The sequence below is a fragment of the Hypanus sabinus genome, chromosome 3 (assembly GCF_030144855.1).
Source record: "Hypanus sabinus isolate sHypSab1 chromosome 3, sHypSab1.hap1, whole genome shotgun sequence".
NCBI lineage: Eukaryota > Metazoa > Chordata > Chondrichthyes > Myliobatiformes > Dasyatidae > Hypanus > Hypanus sabinus.
The window spans coordinates 145,594,985-145,615,481 of NC_082708.1; the positions used below are offsets into that span (position 1 = coordinate 145,594,985).

General features: G+C 39.9%; 1 protein-coding gene and 1 long non-coding RNA gene across 2 annotated transcripts in view; one reads left to right on the forward strand and one right to left on the reverse strand.

Moving 5' to 3' along the window:
* LOC132391742 (rod cGMP-specific 3',5'-cyclic phosphodiesterase subunit beta-like) overlaps nt 1-18,985 on the forward strand; it is an 82,402-nt gene extending 63,417 nt beyond the window's left edge. The window contains exons 17-22 of the mRNA XM_059965309.1: nt 3,817-3,924; nt 4,752-4,815; nt 11,786-11,860; nt 14,479-14,562; nt 17,122-17,278; nt 18,852-18,985. Of these exons, the coding sequence (XP_059821292.1) occupies nt 3,817-3,924; nt 4,752-4,815; nt 11,786-11,860; nt 14,479-14,562; nt 17,122-17,278; nt 18,852-18,910 (547 nt within the window). The 3' untranslated portion in view covers nt 18,911-18,985. The remainder of the gene's footprint in view (nt 1-3,816; nt 3,925-4,751; nt 4,816-11,785; nt 11,861-14,478; nt 14,563-17,121; nt 17,279-18,851) is intronic.
* LOC132391743 (uncharacterized) lies at nt 3,999-18,913 on the reverse strand. Its single transcript, XR_009511338.1, has 3 exons — nt 18,571-18,913; nt 12,319-12,429; nt 3,999-7,637 (listed from the first exon to the last, which is right to left on the reverse strand). It is a non-coding gene; the product is annotated as an uncharacterized LOC132391743 (long non-coding RNA).
* Nucleotides 18,986-20,497: the final 1,512 nt, after the last annotated feature.

Genomic DNA, 20,497 nt, shown 5'->3' on the forward strand with positions numbered 1-20,497 from the left:
TTAGATCAGGAAATCTTTCATGACGATTTATAAGCAGTACAAAGGATGAAACAACAGACAACATGAATGATTATTTTACTCAACTGGGTTCTGCTGGCTGTCTAATTGTAAATGATGCTGGTGCTAAGTACTGTAATGTGGAGTGGACTGCAGCGGGGGCACTCATTCTGCAACCTATGAAAAGTGTCTCTCTGTGAGGGAATCCACATTCTGACAATGCATCCCTCTTCCAATCTGATGGGAGTGCAGATGGTTGCTTTTGGCTTTACCTGCGATCTCTACAGTCTTCGGTCTGCACTAGTTGTTGTTTTTGCTTGTCTAGGGTGTGTAGGACACCTCAATAAAGTCTCTGCACTTGACTGGCACTTTTTGCAGGGAGCCCCTGAATTGAGCAAGTACTGAACCTTATTTCAAAATCAGAGTTGATTGTTAAACACAGGTGCAATGAAAAACTTACTTGCAACAGTGTAACAAGCACACAACTTTCACAAGAAAAACATAAATTATACATTAATTATACATGATTTTTACAAGAAAGAATATAATTAGAACAAAATAAAATAATTTGTAGTGCAAAGTGGTCAAAATTGCAAATGCCACTCTGCTCTTCAAGAAGGGAGAGATGCAGAAGAAAGGAAACTATAGGGCACTTTGACCTCAGTAGTTGGGAAGATTTTGGAGTTGCTTATTAAGGATGAGGTCTCAGGGTTCGTAGAGGTACATGAAAAAATAGGCTGTAGTCTGCACGGTTTCCTCAAGGAAAAATCTAGCCTGACAAATCTTTAGATATTCTTTGAAGAAGTCACATACAGGGTAGACAGAGGAAAATCAGTTGATGTTATGTACTTGGATTTTCAGAATGTCTTTGACAAGGTGCCATACATGAAGGGAGAGATCTGTTGGCACATGGCCAAGTGGTTAAGGTGTTCATCTAGTTATCTTAAGGTCGCTAGTTTGAGCCTTAGCTAGTGTGTGTCCTTGAGCAAGGCACTTAACCACACATTGCTCTGCATCGATACCGGTGCCAAGCTGTATGGGTCTTATTAAATGGCAGATGGAATACAGTGTCAGGAAGTGTATAGCCATGCACTTTGATAGATGAAAGAAAGGGCTGACAATTTTCTAAATGGAGAGAAAATACAAAAAACTCAGGTGCAAAGGGACTAGGGAGCCCTGGTGCATGATTCCCTAAAGGTTAATTTGCAGCTTGAGTCTCTGCTGAGGAAGGCAAATGCAATGTTAGCACTAATTTCAGACTAGAATATAAAAGCAATGATGTAATATTGAAACTATATGAAGCACTGGTGAGGCCTCACTTAAGAGTATTGTGAGCAGGGTTGAGCCTTTTATCTTTGAAAGTATGTGTTGTAACTGGAAATGGTTCAAAGGAAGTTCATGAAAGTAATTCCAGGATTAAATAGCTTGTCATATGAAGAGCGTTTGATGGCTCAGGGCCTGTGTTCACTAGAGTTCGGAAGAATGAGGGGTGACTTCATGGAAATTTATCAAATGGTGAAAGGCCTTGATAATGTGGAGAGGTTGTTTCCTGTGGGAGAGTCTAAGACCAGAAAACACAGCCTCAGAATAGTAGGCGTCCTTTCAGAACAGAGATGAGGAAGAATTTCTTTAGCCAGAGACTGGTGAATCTGTGAAATTCTTTGCTACAGGCAGCTATGGAGGCCAAGTCTTTATGTATATTTTAGGCAGAGACTGATAGATTCTTGATTGGTCAGGACATGTAAAGATACAGGAAGAAGGCAGGAGATTAGAGCTGAAAGAAAGATGGAATCAGTAATGATGAAATGGTGGCATAAACTCAAAAGGGTCAAATTTGCTATACTGAGGTGCTGATCAGGGTGTGCAAATTGTTTCAAAGTCTGATTGGTTGAATGGGTAGCTTTTCTTGAACCTGATGGTATGGGACTTCAGGCTTCTGTACCTTCTGCTGAGTGGTAGCTACAAGTAAATGGCATGGCCCGGAAGGTGGGGATCTTTGATAATAGATGCTGCCTTCTTGAGGCTGTGCCTCATATAGATACTATTGACATGGTATGAGATGAGCCAGTGATATGTTGGGCTGAGGCAAGTTTTATCTGCGGCTTCTAACGTTCCCATGCATTCACATTGCCATAATTGCTATGATGCAATTAATCAGGATACTTCAAACATCTTTGCTAGAGTTTTCAGTGTCATATCAAACTCCTAAACCTTCTAAGAAAGCAAAGGTTCTGATGTGCCTTTCTTGTGATTGCATCTATGGACTGAGCATAGATCAGATCATCTGATACGTTAACAACTAGGAATGTAAAACTGGACTCTCTGCACTGCTGATCCACTGATGTACATTTGCATTTTTAGAAGACCAATGATATTTTAAGCATAGTGGAATCTTCATTTCTCACGTTGTGGCAGTGTTCAGGTTCATAGTCTCAGACAGTAATAGCATGGAAACAGGCCTTTCGGCCCATTGAGTCTGTACTCAGCATCAACAGCCCATTTACAATAAGCCTACAATAATTATTTTATTCTCCCCACATTCTCATCAATTCCTCCTGCATTCTATCTGCTCCTACACACTATGGGAAATTTACAGTGGTTGATTAACCTACCAATCTAGCAAGCTTTTGGATATGGGAGAAAATTGGTGCACCTTTCAGAAATCCATGGAGTCACATGGAGATGATGCAAATTCCACATAGACAGAGGTTGGGATTGAGCCCAGGTCTCTGTTGTTGTGAGGCAACTGCTTTACCAGCTATGCTGCCCGGAAGGAGGAGTGTACACGAGTGTTTGGAGTGTGGTCCGTAGCCTCCAGAAGCCATCTGTCTGGCGGTGCCAGCCACTAAATATGTCTGCTAGTTTGGTCTTCCTGTGGTTGAAGGTGTCATTGTGCTTCCCAGAAGATCTAGCTTCTTACATAGTTTTTGTGTGCATGAGTGGAAAATCATGATGTTCCAAGCACCACTTCATTCTCGCCGTAATGACAGAAAATGAGACAATTTCTCTATGAAGACAATGCAAGGGTGACTTCGCTGAAGTAGTATGTTAATTAAAATGAGATGCACAACAAATATCTGCTTCGGCTGCTTGGAAAGTTCTTGGGTGAGGAAATTCAAAAGCCAAGTGACTTCGGTATTGAGGAAGCGTGCATTCCAGGCATGAGAAAACATGCTGAAAGTCTCTCTGCATATGTTAGTGATGACATACTCATTCACACTCATTCCATATCACCATATCAAAACATTGGACACATTATTAAATGTATGGGGTGGCCTTCATAGATAAAGCTTCTGGGCTAGATAATGACAGTTCCAAGTGTTCTTACTGCAATGATGCTGCCATTTCCCTTTCACCCTTAACACATTTCTCCACTTACCATACAAGTAAATCTCATCCTGGGCAAAACCGCGCTGCTTGTGTTTGAGAAAGGCTGGTTCAAACAGTGTTCTAAATATTGCTTGGTTTACAGAAAGCAGGAAGGTTGCCTTATCTGCTGGATGGGATATGTTTTTAAGCCCAAAGTCGATCAGGCAGTTTAACACAAAAATTTACCCCTGGAAATCCAGGTCCCTTCTGAGTCCATTTTATTTAAGTTTGGCATTTTAAAATTATTTTTAAAATAGATTTAGATTTATTGTCAGCTTTTGTTTACAGTTTACCAGAGCTTGACAAAGCAACAATGATGTAGAAAACAAAAGTCTATGTCATAACATAGAACCTGTTCCATTGAGTTCTGATCTATATCAGGAAAGTAAGAAATGGAAAATTCTAGAAAGGTACATTTTTTATAGGATTTAATTGTTTCTATTCTTGCAGAAAAAGAACAATGTTTCAAAAAATTGTTGACCTCTGCCAGACTTATGAGGATGAAAAGGTATGGGTAGAATATATGTCTCTGGAGAACACCAAGAAAGAGATTGTAATGTAAGTATAAGATTTCTGAAATTCCATATATGTAGGCTGATGAAAACAGGCTGAAGGTTTAAAGTTCAAAGTACATTTATTATCAAAGATGTACACATTATACAAACTTGAAATTCATCTCTTAAAAGGCAGCCTGGAAATGAAGAAACCCAAAAGAACCCATTTTTAAAAAAACGCCAAACACCCAATGTACGGAGAGAAAAAAACAAATCATGCAAGCAATAAACACAAGCAAATGGTGTTCTGAACTGAAGTCCACAAAGAGAATCCAACCCCAGAACCTTAGTTGGAGTGCAAGGCAGAGCAGCGAACTGAACCAGCCCATCCCTCACCTCGGGCCCCGACACCCCAACTTTTCCAATTTGGTCTGGCACTTAGATTGTCATCTGAACATCAGGTTCTGTCACTTCAATATGCTCTGGAGACTGGACCCCACCACCTCAATTTGGCCTGTATCCGACCTTTCCAATTTGGCCCGGCCCTTAAAATGCCATCCAAACATTGGGTTCAGTCACTTTGATACGCTCTGTGGCGTGGACCCTACTGCTTCAATTTGGCCTGTATCCGACCTTTTGAATTAGGCACGGCACTTAAATCATCATCCAAGCATCGGGTTCTGGAGTCTGGATCCTGGCTCCTCAAATTGGAATGGCACTTAAACCGTTCACACCTCAGGTCTGAGAGTGAGGGCCTGCTGCCTTGCTTTGCCTTGGTTCTGCCACATCAAATTGCCTCCAAGTCCAAAGGGAAGTTACAGACTTTCGAAGTTACGGTTATGTTGAAAAACTGTGTGAATAACTGATAATATTTGGTCTTGTTACATTCAGGGCCATGATGATGACAGCATGTGACTTGTCAGCCATTACCAAACCCTGGGAGGTTCAGAGCAAGGTGAGTTCCAAGATCCATCAGCTGTCTGTACTGTCAAGAACCCATGCTATTTGGAGGGTCACACAGTTTTCCATTGTTCAGACTAAATGTTGATAGTGCCATGTACTGTAGCTTATTCTATATTGAGTTTTTGGTGAACTTGCAGGCTACTGTGCAGATTTACAATGAGTTTGATTCAAATGACAAGACTGATTGGAAGTTCTTAGTTACTATCTCCCAGTGGAGATGTGGTGATTTAATGGTTATTAGATTATTAGTATTTTAAGTTTAGATTTTAGAATCAGCTTTATTATCACTGACATGTCATGAAATTTGTCATTTTGCAGCAGCAGTACAGTGCAAGGCATAAAATTAGACCAGAAGACATAGGAGCAGAAATGTTTCAGGCATCTTCTCCACCATTATTAATTACTATAAATTACAGTAAGAATATATAATAAATAAATGGTGCAAAATGAAAGCAAAATAGTGAGGTAGTGTTTATGGGTTCATGGACTGCTCAAAAATCTGATGGAAGAAGCTATTCCTAAAACATTAAGTGTGAGGCTTCAGTCTCCTGGACCTCTACTCTGATGGTAGTAATAAGAAGAGGGCATGTCCTGGATTATGAGGGGCCTTGACGATGGAAAACACGAGGATAGAAATGGGTAAATAATCATATAAAGTATAAAAGGGGGAGAGGAAAATAGATATATGTTACAATATTTCATTGTTTTGAACTCATTGTTTGATTATAACATTGAGATTCCCATGCTTGCAAATTGTCTATTCTTTGTATTCAATTATAGCATCCATGATGTTAAAATAACATTCTTACATTGGACTCCAAATGAGTCAATATCATGAATTTGGCACCAAAACCTGGAATTCTAACTTGAAGAAAATTGGCTTGATTTTTAATACATTGAAGCAGAATTACTGAGTGAAAATGAATTATAGTATTTCAACAGTCACCTAAATGGTGTCAAATACTTCAGAGCAATCTCTACATTTGGATAATCTATGGAGATCATACATAAATCAATGGAGTTTTAATGGTGGGTGAAGATACAATTTGAAACAACATGGTCATTGGTGTTTGGGGAAATCCCAACCATGGAATCACAATAACATCCACTGAGTAAAAAATACAGACAGGGGAAAAAAATCACACAGCGGAAAAAATCACAGAGGAAGGTTGGGCTCAGGTAGGTGTATAGTGGGCAAATTCCTCTCCACCATTCACATATTCCTTTTATTTTTGGTGCCATCATTATTATTACAAGATTACAAGTATTCCTCGATTTATGAATGATAAACTTACAAAATTTTAGTATAATGTCATTCACTCTTACATATCTTTAATTTACACATCTATACTCAGTAGCCAATTTATTGGGTTCACCTTTAGTACGCCACCTCATTAATGCAACTATCTAATCAGCAAATCATATGGCAGCAACTCAATGCATTAAAGCATGCTGGTGTGGTCAAGAGGTTCAGAATGGGGAAGAAATGTGATCTAAATGACTTTGACTGTGGAATGATTGTTGGTACCAAATAGGGTGGTTTGAGTAACTCAGAATCTGCTGATTTTGTGGGATTTTCACGCACAGCAGTCTCTAGAGTTTACAGAGAATTGCATTTCTGTGGCCAAAAGTGCCTTGTTAATGAGCGAAGTCAGTGGAGAATGGACAGACTGGTTTGAGCTGACAGGAAGATGACAGTAACTCAATTAACCAGGAGAGGTTTAAAAAATGCTCAGTGCTTTTCAGAACTTTTCGAAGGGCTGCAAATATAACGATCTCTTAGGCATTCAGCAGGGGCCAATAAAAAGAAATGAGATGTAAGTGGAGTGGCCATTGCTGGAGTGGATAGTGCTAGAGTGGCCAGGCTTTGGCTAAACAGGCTTGGGCTAAAAACTAACCAGATAGAGTATAAAGCCAATAATTACCTACCCTCTATTTCTTTGTTCCTTTTGGTATCCAGACAGATGCAGACTAGAACTTAAGCTTTAGAAATTCAAGATATAACAAGTGTAGGCAGAATAGTAGTTAAGGCAGTTGGATGGGCCTCCTGTGAGATGTGAGATTTCAGGGTACAAATAGGCTCCCTGGTGACATACTTCTCCAGGAAGTGCACCCAACTTTAGCTCCTGATTATCAAGGTCATGGCACTGGAGCTGGAGCTGAATATACTTAGGACCATCTGGGAGGCAGAAAACATCATAGATGAGTCTTTTACTGAAGTGATCACACCCAGATGCAGGCTTCACATAGTAGATGGGTAAGCACAAGGAGAGTAAGGGAAGTAAGCAGGCAGTGCAATATTCCCCCTGTGGCCATTCCCCTCAACAAGTATACCCCTTGGGATACTGCTGGGTAGGGATGACTGATCATGGCATAGCAGTAGCAGCCAGGCCGGCTCTGAATCTCAGCAGGAAAGGGTTAAGTCAGGCAGAGCAATAACGATAGGAGACTCTATAGTTAGGGGGACGGATGGAGACTCTGTGGCCATGAAAGACACTAGGATGATGTGTTTCCTCTGAGCTGTTAGGATTCAGGATGTCTTAGAGCGGCTGCAGAAGATTCTCGAGAAGGAGCAGCCAGAGGGAGTGGTGCACATTGGCACCAAAGACATAGGAAGAGATCCTGCACAGTGACTACAGGGAATTCAAGAAAAGGCTGAAGAACAGTTCCTCCAAGCTAGTAATCTCCGGATTACTCCCAGTACCATGTTCTAGTCAAGGCAGGAATAGGATGATAGTACCGATGAGTGAATGGCTGAGGAAGTGGAGCAGGGACTATTGTTTCTGGATCATTGGGAATTCTTTTGGGTATGACCTGTAAAAAAATAAATAAATAATAGGTTACAGCTCAACCTGAGGAGGACCGATATCCTTGCAGGCAGGTTTGCTAGACCAGTTGTGGAGAGTTTAAGCTAACTTGGCAGGTGATGGGAACCAGAGTGACAGGGTGGATGATGAGGTAATTGGTATACAAGTAGATGCAATGTGTTGTGAAACGGTGAGGAAGGACAGGCAGATGATAGGGTAAATTTGCAGTCAGTGGGATGAGTTGAAATGTAACATGAGTGTAAAATTGAAAAAGGTGATGAATACAGGACTGAAGAATGCATGCAGTATATGGAATAAGGTAGATGATCTTGTAGTACATTTATAGATTGGCAGGGATGGCATGCACATCACTGAGCCATGGTTGAAAGAAGATCATTGTCAAGAGCTAAACATACAAGGATACATATCATATCATAAAGTCAGACTGGTAGGCAGAGGGGGTTGGCTGGCTTTGTTGGTAAAAACTGATGACAAAGCCTTGGAAAGAGGTGACGTAGATTAGAAGCGTTAAGAAAATGTAAGGGTAAAAAGACCCTAATGGGAGTTTTATAAAGGCCTCTGAAACATAGCCAGGATGTGGGATATAAATTACAATCGGAGACTTTAAAAAAAGCATGTAGAAACAGCAATGTTACAATAGTCATGGGGGATTTCAATTTGTAGGAGAATTAGGAAAATCAGTCTGGTGCTGGATCCCAAGAGAGGGGATTTTAGAGCAGCTTGAGATTGAAACCATTATAAGACATAAAACCACAAGACATAGGAGTGGAATGAGACCATCTGGCCCACTGAGTCTGCCCCGCCATTCAATCATGGCTGATCTTTTTTTCTTCTCCTCAACCCCAGTTCCCGGCCTTCTCCCCGTAACCTGTGTTGCCATGTCCAATCAAGAACCTATCAATCTCAGACTTAAATACACCCAATGACCTGGCCTCCACAGCTGCATGTGGCAACAATTCCACAAGTGCACCACCCTTTGGCTAAAGAAATTTCTCCAGATCTCTGTTTTGAAAGGGCTCCCCTCTATCCTGAGGCTGTGTCCTCTTGTCCAAGACTCTCCCACCATTGGAAACATTCTTTTCACATCTACTCTGTCTAGGCCTTTCAACATTCAAAAGATTTCAATGAGATTCCACCCCCCCCCCCTTCCTTCTGAATTCTAGTGAGTACAGACCCAGAGCCATCAAACTTTCCTTGTATGATAACCCTTTCATTCCTGGAATCATCCTTGTGAACCTCCTTTGGACCCTCTCCAATTCCAGCACATCTTTTCTAAGATGAGGGGCCAAAAACTGTTCACAATACTCAAGGTGAGGTCTCACCAGTGCCTTATAAAGCCTCAGCATCACATCCTTGCTCTTGTCTTCTAGACCTCTTGAAATGAATGCTAACATGGCATTTGCCTTCCTCACCACCGAACCAACCTGTAAGTTAACCTTTAGGGTGTTCTGCACAAGGACTTTGCATCTCAGATTTTTGGATTTTCTCCCCATTTAGAAAATAGTCTGCACATTTAGACGTACAAAAAAGCTGGATGAACGTCTTGATTTGACCACAGCATCTGCAGTGTACTTTGAGTCTGCACATTTACTTCTACTACCCAAGTGCATGACCATTCATTTTCCAACTTAGTATTTCATTTGTCACTTTTTGCCCATTCTCCTAATCAGTCTAAGTCTTTCTGCATCCTACCTCTTTCCTCAACACTACCTGCCCCTCCACCAATCTTTGCATCATCTGCAAACTTGACAACAAAGCCATCTATTCCATCATCTAAATCACTGATATACAGCATAAAAAGCAGTCCCAAAACCAGCCCCTACAGAACACCACTAGTCTCTTGCAACCGACCAGAAAATGATCCTTTCATTCCCACTCGCGGCCTCCTACCAATCGGTCAATGCTCTAACCATGGTAGTAACTTTCCTGTAATACCTTGAGCTCTTAACTTGGTAAGCAGCCTCATGTGTGACACCTTGTCAAAGGCCTTCTGAAAATCCGAATATAAAACATCCACTGCATCCCCTTTATCTATCCTACTTGTGATCTCCAGCAGGTTCGTCAGGCAAGATTTTCACTGGAGGAAACCATGCTGAATTTATCCAGTCTTGAATACCATCACCTCATCCTTAACAATTGACTCTAACATCTTCCCAACCACTGAGGACAGGCTAACTAGTCTATAATTTTCTTTCTGCTGCCTTCCTCCTTTCTTAAAGGGTGGAGTGACATTTGCAATTTCCCAGTTCTCTCGCACCATGCCAGAATCCAGTGATTTTTGAAAGATCATTTCTATTGCCAACACAATCTAATGCTACCTCTTTCAGAACCCTAGGGTGCAGTTCCTCTGGTCTGGGTGACTTATGTACCTTTAGGTTTTTCAGCTTTTTGAGCACCTTCTCTCTTGTAATAGTAACTGCACCCACTTCTCTTCCTTCACACACTCCAATACCTGGCCTATATTGGTTGGCTGCCGGTGATCAGTGGTGTGTTGCAAGGGTCTCTGTTGGGACCGTTTCTTGTCAAGTTATATATTATAGGTTGTTTGATGGAATTGAAAGCTTTGTTTGTGGATGATAAAAAGGTAGGTGGAGTGGCATGTAGTGTTGAGGAAGTAGGGTGTCTGCAGGAGGACTTGAGGCAGATCAGGAGACTGGGCAAAAAAGTGGCAGATGGAATATAGTACAGGGAAGTGTATGGTCATGCACTTTCGTAGAAGGAATAATTCAGAAATCAGAGGTCTTGAAAGACCTCATGCAGGATCCCTTAAAGATTAACTTATAGGTTGAATCAGTGGTAAGGAATGCAAGTGTAATGTTAGCATTCATTTCGAGAGGACTAGAATATAAGAGCAAAGATGTAATGCTGAAGCTTTAAAAGGCACTGGTCAGACTGCATTTGGAGTATTGGAAGCAGTTTTGAAATGACGTGCTGGCATTGGAGAGGGTCCAGAGGAGGTTCATGAGAATGACTCAAGGTTTCATGGCTTGGTTCCTGTACTCGCTGGAGTTTAGAAGAATTAGGGGGATCTCATTAAAACTGATCAAATATTGAAAGGCCTAGATAGAGTGGACATGGAGAGGTTATTTCCCATAGTGGGTGAGTCTAGGACCTGAGAGTACAGCCTCAGAATCAAGGTACATCTATCTAGAACAGAGTTGAGGAGGAATTTCATTTGCCAGAAGGTAGTGAATCTGTGGAATTTGTTGCCATGGACAGCTGTGGAGGCCAGGTCATTGAATTTATTTAAAACAGAAGTTGATAGGTTCTTGATTAGTTAGTGTATCAAAGATCAAGGGGAGCAAGTTGGAGAATAGGGTTGAGAGGGATAATGAATCAGTCATGGTGGAAAGTGGAGCTGATTGCTGAATGAATAATGGTCTGTAAGAAACAAGAGTGCATGTTGACTTTTGCTAATTATGGTTGGATGGGAAGTAAATTGGAGAGAGCTGAAAGGATTGAAATTTTACCTCATTCAGAATGATGGCAAATGCCAGAAGTTGTGGCTTGTAAAGTCTCAGATTTGTATTTTGTCATTGCTGAAGTTAATAAGGCAATAAGATGATATTAATGCATAGCAACCCTCAAAAACAGATTAGTCCATTTTAGGATTGTTGTACAGAGAACCAATAGTGGCCAGGGCATTTGGGACAATTTCCTGGGTTCCCCTTGCTCTAGCCATCCCTGTCCCTTTGCAATTTAAAATGTATTTGTTTTCTTGCTTTTCAGGTTCTGAAACAATGATTTTATTTCTCTTTTGACAGATGTTGTTGACCTGCTGAGTTTTTCCAGGTTTTATTTCAGGTTTCCATGCTCTCTAGTGCTCCATCAATGGGTTTGATTGCATTTGCACAAAAGAGCTGGCTTAAGCCTCATGTTTCTGTTGTGCAATGACAATGGAGACAACAAACAATAGGCCACTCTTGATTGCCTACTGGTGGCTCTCACTGAATGAGTGGGATTAATGTTACTCTTGATAGCTCCAATCAAAGTATCTGGTTACAATTCATTCTGAGCTCTGACTGGAGCAGAAAATTAAAACAAGTAGAAATGGTGCTAAACTGAATTATTATGGTAATAATGTTATGGATATTGAGCTGAACTGAGCAGTTGCATTTGTGCTGTGTTATATAGGTGGCTCTCTTAGTAGCAGCTGAATTCTGGGAACAGGGAGACTTAGAACGGACTGTATTGCAGCAAAATCCTATTGTGAGTATGGAACAATATACTTCACATCAGTTTAAAGTAAAAAATTGACAACATTAGGAAATATTATTTATCCCCATACCTCTGTGCCAGTGTTTTTCCTCCACTAAAGCAGGTCCTGATCCTCTTCAAAGTTCAAAATCAATTCATTATCAAATTACAATGAGCTGAATGTCTTCTATGCTCGCTTTGACCATCCAAACATTGAGGAACCTTCATGAACTCCCACAGCCCCTAATAACCCTGTGATTCCAGACCCTGAGGCTGATGTGAGAGGAGGGTGAACCCACAGAAAGCATCCAGCCTAGATGGGTTAACTGGCTGGAGTGATCACCAATATCCTTACCCTTTCACTTTAGCAGCCTGAGGTATCCACCTACTTCAAGCAGGCTTCACTTATACCGGTGCCTAAAAAAAAACATGGTAATCTGCCTCAATTACTATTTTTCAGTAACACTTACATCCAATGTGATGAAATGCTTTGAGAGGTTGGTGATGAAACATATCATCTCCTGTCTAAGAAACGCCTTGCAGGTGGTATTTCATTGGTTCTTCACTCAACCCTGGAACATCTGGACAGCAAAGATATATACATCAGGATATTCCTTATTGACTACAGTTCAACAATATCATGCCCTCAAAACTTATCAGTAAACTACAAGACGTTAGCCTCAGTGCTACCTTATGCAATTGGATCCTTGATTTCCTCACCTCCAGGCCCCATTCAATTTGGATTGTCAGCAACATCTCCTCTATGGTCTCCATCAGCACAGGTGCACTACAAAGCTGTGTGTTTAACACCTTGCTCTACTCACTTTATACGTATGCCTGTGAGGCTAAGTACAACTCCAATGCCATATTTAATTTGCTGTTGGCACTATTGTTGTTGGTTGAATCAAAGCTGGTGATGTATCAGCATATAAGAGGGAGATTGAAAACTTGGCTGAGTGGTGCCACAACGAGGAGCTGATTACTGATTTCAGGTGGAAGAAACCGGAGGTGCATGAGCCGCATTATGAGGTGGAAAGGGTCAGCAACTTTAAATTCCTCATCGTTAACATTTCAGATGATCTGTCCTGGGCTCAGTATATAAGTGCATTCTGAAGAAAGCACAGCAGCACCTCTACTTCCTTAGATGTTCACAAAGATTCAGCATGACATCTAAAACTTTGACAATCTGCTATAGATGTGTATTAGAGAATATATTGATTAGATGCATCATGGTTAGGTGTGGATATGGCTCAGTCCATCGGGTTTAAGCCCTCCCTGCAAATGAGCACATCTACACAGAATGTCATTGCAAGAAAACAGCATCCATCATCAAGGACCCTAACCACCCAAGCCATGTTCTCTTCTGGGTGCTGCCATCAGGAAGAACATACAGGAGCTTCAGGACTCACACTACAAGGCCCAGGAACAATTATTACCCTCAAGTGACAGGATCTTGAACCAGTGGGGATAACTTCACCTTGCCCCATCACTGAATTGTTTCCACAACACAAGACTCACTTTCAATGACTCTTAAACTCATGTTTTTGATATTTATGGCTTATTTATTTACTTACTTTTGTATTTGACAGTTTGTTGCCTTTTGCACATTCTCTGTTTGTTCATCCTGTTGGGTGCATCCTGTTGATTCTATTATGTTTCTTAGATTTACTGTATATGCCTGCAAGAAAATGAATCTCAGGGTTGTATGTGATTACATATATGTACTTCGATAATAAATTTACTTAAAACTTTGCATATGTTGCCATATACTACCCTGAGATTCATTTTCTTGCAAGCACTTACAGTAAAATAAAGTAATGCAATGGACTCAAAGAAAAATACAAAAACTGACGAACTACTAGTGTGCAGATACAAAGAAAAACACCCAAAATAAATAACCAATGCTGAAGATAGAACTACATGAGCTTGAGAGTCTGTGAAATTGAGACCATGGGCTGTGGATTCAGTTCAATGTTGAGGTGAGTGAAGTGCCACATGTTTCACAAGCTGAATGGTTGAAGGGTATTAGCTGTTCCCAAACCTGGTGGTATGGGACCTAAGGCTCCTGTACCTCATTGCTGATGGCATAGATGGTGCAGTCTGACAATGGATGCTACTTTTTTGTTGCAGTACTCCATGTAGATGTAGGCTTTGTTTCATTCTATAATGATAGCCATGATATAATGATAGCCTTTCTTCCTCATGGTCATCAAGCTAACCACATAATATTCTCGTCAAACACCCCAAGTGGTAGCAGGCTCCAATAACTAATAGCTCTGTAGGTAAAAATGTTGCCTCTAAATTCATAATTGGATTGATCATTGACACTCTCATACTGTCCTTTTTGTGGACTTTTTATCATTTTACATTAATGATCTGTTTATAGTTTTAAAGACATCAGTTAGATAACCTCTTGACACTTTTTTTAAAAGAAGGAATCCCAGCTTCATGTCCCATTGAAGGTCCTTGTAAATAGGAGCACATTTGCCATACAAGTGTTGACTTTATATCAAACAATTTTAACAATAATGTTTTCATAAATAAACAAGATAACTCTGATACAAGATACTGTTTATGTATTTAAAGCTCACAGATTTTAACTTTTCAGTTCTGTTTATTAAAATCCCTAGCCTATGATGGACAGGAATAAAGCTGATGAACTGCCCAAACTTCAAGTTGGTTTCATCGACTTTGTGTGTACATTTGTCTACAAGGTATGTCCATCAAAAAGATTTATGAGTCAGTATAATTTCTTTTGTAACCTCGTAATGGGTTTGCATCTGAGCATGTTAAGAATAATTCTCATTACCTTGGTGGTTTCCAACAACTACAGCTGCAGAATAACTGACCACAAAATTATCACCAGATTCATTTTTGTTAGCAAAATGTAAAAGCAGCTTGTGTCATCCACAGAAATGCAGCCATAACTGGAGAGCTGAAGCCTATTCCAACTTTAGAGTGTTAACAGTTAATTAGTCTTAAACACAAGATGTTGGAAATCCAGAGCAGCATACACAAAATGCTGGAGGTCAGGCAGAATCTATGCAAATAAATACTGTAAGCAGTTGACATTTCAGGCCAAGACCCTTCATCGAGAATATCAGAACAGGAATGGGGATAGGAATTAAAATGTTTGGCTACTGGGAAATCCTGCTTTTTGCAAGTGGAAGTGCTCAACAAAGCAGTTCCCAAACTACATCAGGTCTCAATAACACAGAGTAGACCACATTGGGAGCACTAAATACAGTAGATGAATGGAGATGAGGGAGGGTTTGAACAGACAGGTGTACCACTTTGGCTGCTTGCCAAGGATAGTGCCAGGAGGGAGATCAGTGGGGAGGGACAAGGGCATCACAGAGGCAGTGGTCTCTGTGGCGGTTCTCAGCCACCTCCTCTTACTTACCCCTTGAAAAGGTCCCCATTTGGGACCATCAGGCCATTTTCTCCCACACCATCAGCAAACTCATCAACTCTGGAGATCTCCATTCTACTCCCACCAACCTTACCTTGCCCCACATACTGCTGTTTCTACCTCCTACCCAAAATCCAGAAACCTGTCAGTCCAGTTGGCCCAATGATTTCACTAGCTCCTGCACCACTGAACTTGTGTCCAAATGCCTCCATTCTATCCCCTTTGTTTCAGTCTCTTCCCAACTACATCCATGATACTTCACATGCTCTTGATCTCAACAACATGTAATTCCCTGGCCCTGATCGCCTCATTTTGACCATGAATGTCCAATCCCAATTTACTTCCATCCCCCATCATGAACGCCTTAAAGCTCTGGTCTTCTTTCTCAACATTCCTGACTAATTTCCCTTCACCACCACCCTTCTCTATCCAGTAGAACTGGTTCTCACATGCAGTACTAGCACCCACCTAGGCTCCAGTTATGCCTGCCTTTTTGCAGGCTAGATGGAAAAGTCTGTTTCAAGCTTTCCATGGTAACGCTCTTTCTGCACTGGTACAGCTTCAAGCAACCATTCTAAGCTAATTAATTTCATTATCCTTGTCTTCAACTTCCACCCTGTCCTTAAATTCACTTGGTCTATTTCCAACACCTATCTCCCCTTTCCTGATCTCTCTGTTGCCATCTCTGAGACAAACTGTCTACTGATATATTTTATAAAACTACTGATTTCCATGGCTATCTTGACTATACCTCTTCCTGACTGTCAGCAGTAAAAAAACGGCATTCACTTTTCTCAGTTTCTTAGTCTCCACCACATCTATTTCCAATATGAAGCTTTCCTTTCCAGGACATCAATGATGTCCTCCTTCAAAGAACAAGTTTTCCCTTCTTCCAACATTGATGTTACCCTCATCTGCATCTCATTTCCCGGACAACCATGCTCCTCCCATCTTCTCACTGCCTTAACAGGAATAGAGTTCCTCTTGTCCTCATCTATCAACCCCTAAGCCTCTGCGTACAACCCATTATTCTCTGCAACTTCTGCCATCTTCAGTGGAACCCTACCACCAAACACATTTTTAATTCTGCCTCCCCACTCTCTGCTCTCCACAATGGTCACTTCCTCTGTGATTCCCTTCTCCATTCAACCCACCCCACTAATCTCACACCTGGCACTTATCTCTTCTCCTATCAGATTCCTTCTTTTCCAGCCCTTTACATTTTCCACCTATCACCTCCCAGCTTCTTACTTATCTCTCCTCCCCACCCACCTGGATACAAATATCACCTTCTAGCTTGTCATTCTCCTGCCCCCACCTCTTTTTCTGGCATCTTTTCCCCTCCTTTCCAGTCTTGATAAAGGATCTTGACCCTATATGTTAACGTCATTTAATTTCCATAGGTGCTACCTGACCTGCTGAGATCCTCCAGCACTTTGTGTGTGTTGCAGACACTCTGTTGCTGGTAAGACTGGGACATCTATCTTCTGTTAGACAGATCATCTTCAGATCGTTCCCTCAAGTGCAGAGTGCACAGAGTTATTTTCTCTGCAGTCTAAAAGAATTCCAGCAGTTTGCCATTGCCACAATGTCATTGCTAATCCAGACAATAATTTGTATCATTACAAAATAAAAGGGGATGTATTTGCTTTCAAATTCAAAACAAAGGAAGCTATAGGCATTACTCCTAAAATCTAATAGAGTAATTTTTTAGAATTATGGTCACTGGATTGATTTTGGAAGAGCATATGGGGAGATCTTATGCCAATATTTCAGGTTCTGAAAATAATGAGACTCAAGTTTAGGATTGTTGCTGCCCAAGTCCCAACCCTAATTGGTAGTTGCATTTGATTTCTTTCAGGAATTCTCTCGCTTTCATGAGGCTATCACACCAATGCTCAACGGTCTGCTCAACAACAGAAAAGAATGGAAAATACTTGCTGAAGAATATGAGATGAAAGTTAAAGCTTTGGAGGAAGCAAGACAAAAGAAAGCAGAAGAGTTAGAAGCAAAGAAAGGTTAGAGAAATCTTTTTTTCCTTCTCAAAAATCAGAGACTGGTAATCACTTCAAGAGCTTAACATTTTTTCTTAGGATGAACAGTTTCCTGGGGAATCTGTGTGATTCATTGTTCTTGCACTTCTCTTGTATTCAAACCAAGTCCAGGGTAACCAGAACAAAATTTTCTAAATATATACATACATTACTAAATGAAAGAACTCGAGGTTTCTGCCCATTTGCTTTCCATAAGTGACAATAATTGGATGATTATCTTTGATATGCAATATATTTCAATAATGTAATGATACCAACAGCAGGTTTCTTGACTGACGTCTAGAGTAATTAAAACTCAGATCCAATCTGAGGTGAGTTTATTTTAATGTGAGAATTAATTAAAATGGTACTGCCAAAAGTGGCCTTCTTAGTCAATTTTACCTCTGCTTCTGTGAATTGAGTTTCAGGTCTCTTGTCTTGACCTATTCTTAAAATGTTTTCCTTTTCAGTGTGCATGCAATTCAGTTATGAAAGTTAATACTTAATAGTGAGATCTTTCCTTGTCTATCAATGCTGAATCCAAATCTCCTTTAGTTCAGACATGGTTTCCTGCAGTTCTAGAACCTGTAATCCACTGACAGTACGCTCATTAAGCCAGCAGGTCCTGAAGTTCAAAATATCCACCAACTCAGTGCCATGAATGTATTGGTCTTCTATTTCTTCTTTCCCTTGAGGAAGGAAATGGCCCATTTACAAATGGCTTTATCACAGGGCAGTGATTATCGCCTTTATTTGAAAATGTTGGTGAATGTACTTTGGCTTCAATGGACAACGCAGAGCTGGTACCAACTACCTGGGATCCCCAGCCACAGTTCACATATGCTTAAATTTAGCCACTATGAATGCTGAAAACTGAACCCACAGTTCAAAGCAGAGGTACACTACACAACCCTGATATATTTTGATAATAAGCAAATCCATCACTCATCAGAGCAGTTTTTACAAACTGTTTGGAACTATTGACCCGGTATTTGCAGTCTGGACTCTGCAGTTACACTCTATATAAAAAAAAGACAACACTGGAATAGTAATTTAAAATATTGATTAAATTGACACTAATACATATTGAAATGACAAAATAAATAATCTATTAAAATGCAGCTTTCTACAATCAATAGAGAATAGAAGAGCATAAAGAAAACCTTAAAAAAGAGAGACTAATGAGCATATAGGAGACCAGGATGTAGGAGCTAAGGAACAGAGAGACTCTGAAGGCATGGTGACATAGAGAGCACTTGGATAAAATAACCACCTACAAGAAAAACTCTGCAGATGCTGGAAATCCGAGCAAAGCACACAAAATGCTGGAGGAACTCAGCAGGCCAGGCAGCATCTATGGAAAAAAAAAACTAAGGTCAACGTTTCGGGCCAAAACCTGTCACGTTTCAGCCTAAAATGTCATGTGTATTTTTTTCCAAAATAACTACCTAACTTGTTTAGTTTTTTTAAAGCAGAAAATAAGAGTTTTTCAAACACATTGTATTCCCTCATTAATTTTCTCCTTTCTCTATTATTTCCCCTGGTTTCTTCCTTTCAGCTGCTGCTGCTGCTGCTGCAGCAGAGAAGGCTCAATCCAAAAGTTGTTGTGTGTTGTAACCCTTGTGGTTCCTTGGCTGCCTCACCCTGATATTCACAATGACAAGAAACTGCACAAACAGTACAGCAGGAAATCAAGAGAATGCTGTCTTTTCATCTACTGAATCATGCTTGGAATCTAGAAGTGTGTCAAGGAATGACCATGTAAGACCACCCTGTGTTAAAGGGATATATTCTTTACAATGGTTATTCTCTTACGTGTGGCGCTTTTGTTCTTATGTACATATTAATAAATTTTGAAACCAGTAAATGTTGCAGATCTCCCAAGTTCATGTTGATGGTACACGTGGGTACAGAAATTGGCTATCAGCTGTGTTCTAAACAATATTCTGTTTCTTTGATGGCAGTGAGAGTTAATACTGAGTAGAAAGTCAATGTGCTACTGCCATCCAGAATAAGCGCTTCCTTCAGGAAGAGTTCCTTCCAATCACATAATTTTGAATAAGTTACTTAACGTTAATGTTCATGAGTAAAACATGTGGGTTTTAAATTATAATAAAACAGCTGAACGCTCTTTTTGAAGCACATTATCAAAATTATGTTATTACTTTTCTGAGGACATTATGGAAATACTAATCTATAAGGCTGGATATGACAGTGTTGGTCCAGACATTGTAATAACAATGCAATCTGATCAACTTGATTACAATATTGTTTTGTTACTCTTTTCCTCCTTGGGATACGTGGTACTTTAAAGTAAGCAGTTTCTAATCATTCAGGATACAACATGAAATCTTTGACCTAACAGAAAATTTAGAAGACATATTGAATTTTAACCACTGTGAAGCATATTTAGACTTTCGAAACAGGTGTTGAGCTTTTCTGCATTTTGGGCCTCTTTACCCAAATAATTTTATTTTTATTTTCATTTTTTCCCCTTGCAATAAATTGCAAATGTTACTTTTCCATTGTTTAATTTAGATATTTTTTCTGAATTTCTATCAGAAAGAAAAATAACATGTTAATTTTAAATGGAAATTGACTTATTCAAACTCTTTTAGATTTTCCAAATTATTTATACATTTAAATATATAAAAGTTGTTTTAAATTCTACAGAACACTTAGATGCTGGAATAGGCAGTTATAAATTAGATGGATTAGATATAGACCTATGAGATTATGCATTAGGGCAGTGCTTCCATTCTGATATATTACTATATTTTTACATAACTGCATTGTAAAAATGTCCATATATTTTTAATGCAGTCTACTTAATTCCTAATTACAGAAGCTTCAGAGATAAAAAGTAACTACTGTGAATTTGTATTGTGTCATCACCCTTCAGAGCTAGTTAGAATGAGCTGATTCTTTAATACAGTACTAAAGTTTAACAGAAACCTTAAATTTTTGCATAATTTGTGGACAACCAAGATGTTGCATATATATTTTCACCTCAGCATACTTAGAACTCATCTTCTTTTAACCATAACAAAGCATACGATTATCAGATCTCATGCAATAATGTTCCATTTAGTTGCTCAATGATTCTATGAAATTAAGCCCACAAGGTAAATACTCTTCGAAGTGTTATTTATAAGGGATGAAGAAAACACTTGGTACTTCAACTGCCTGAGTACATTTAATTGT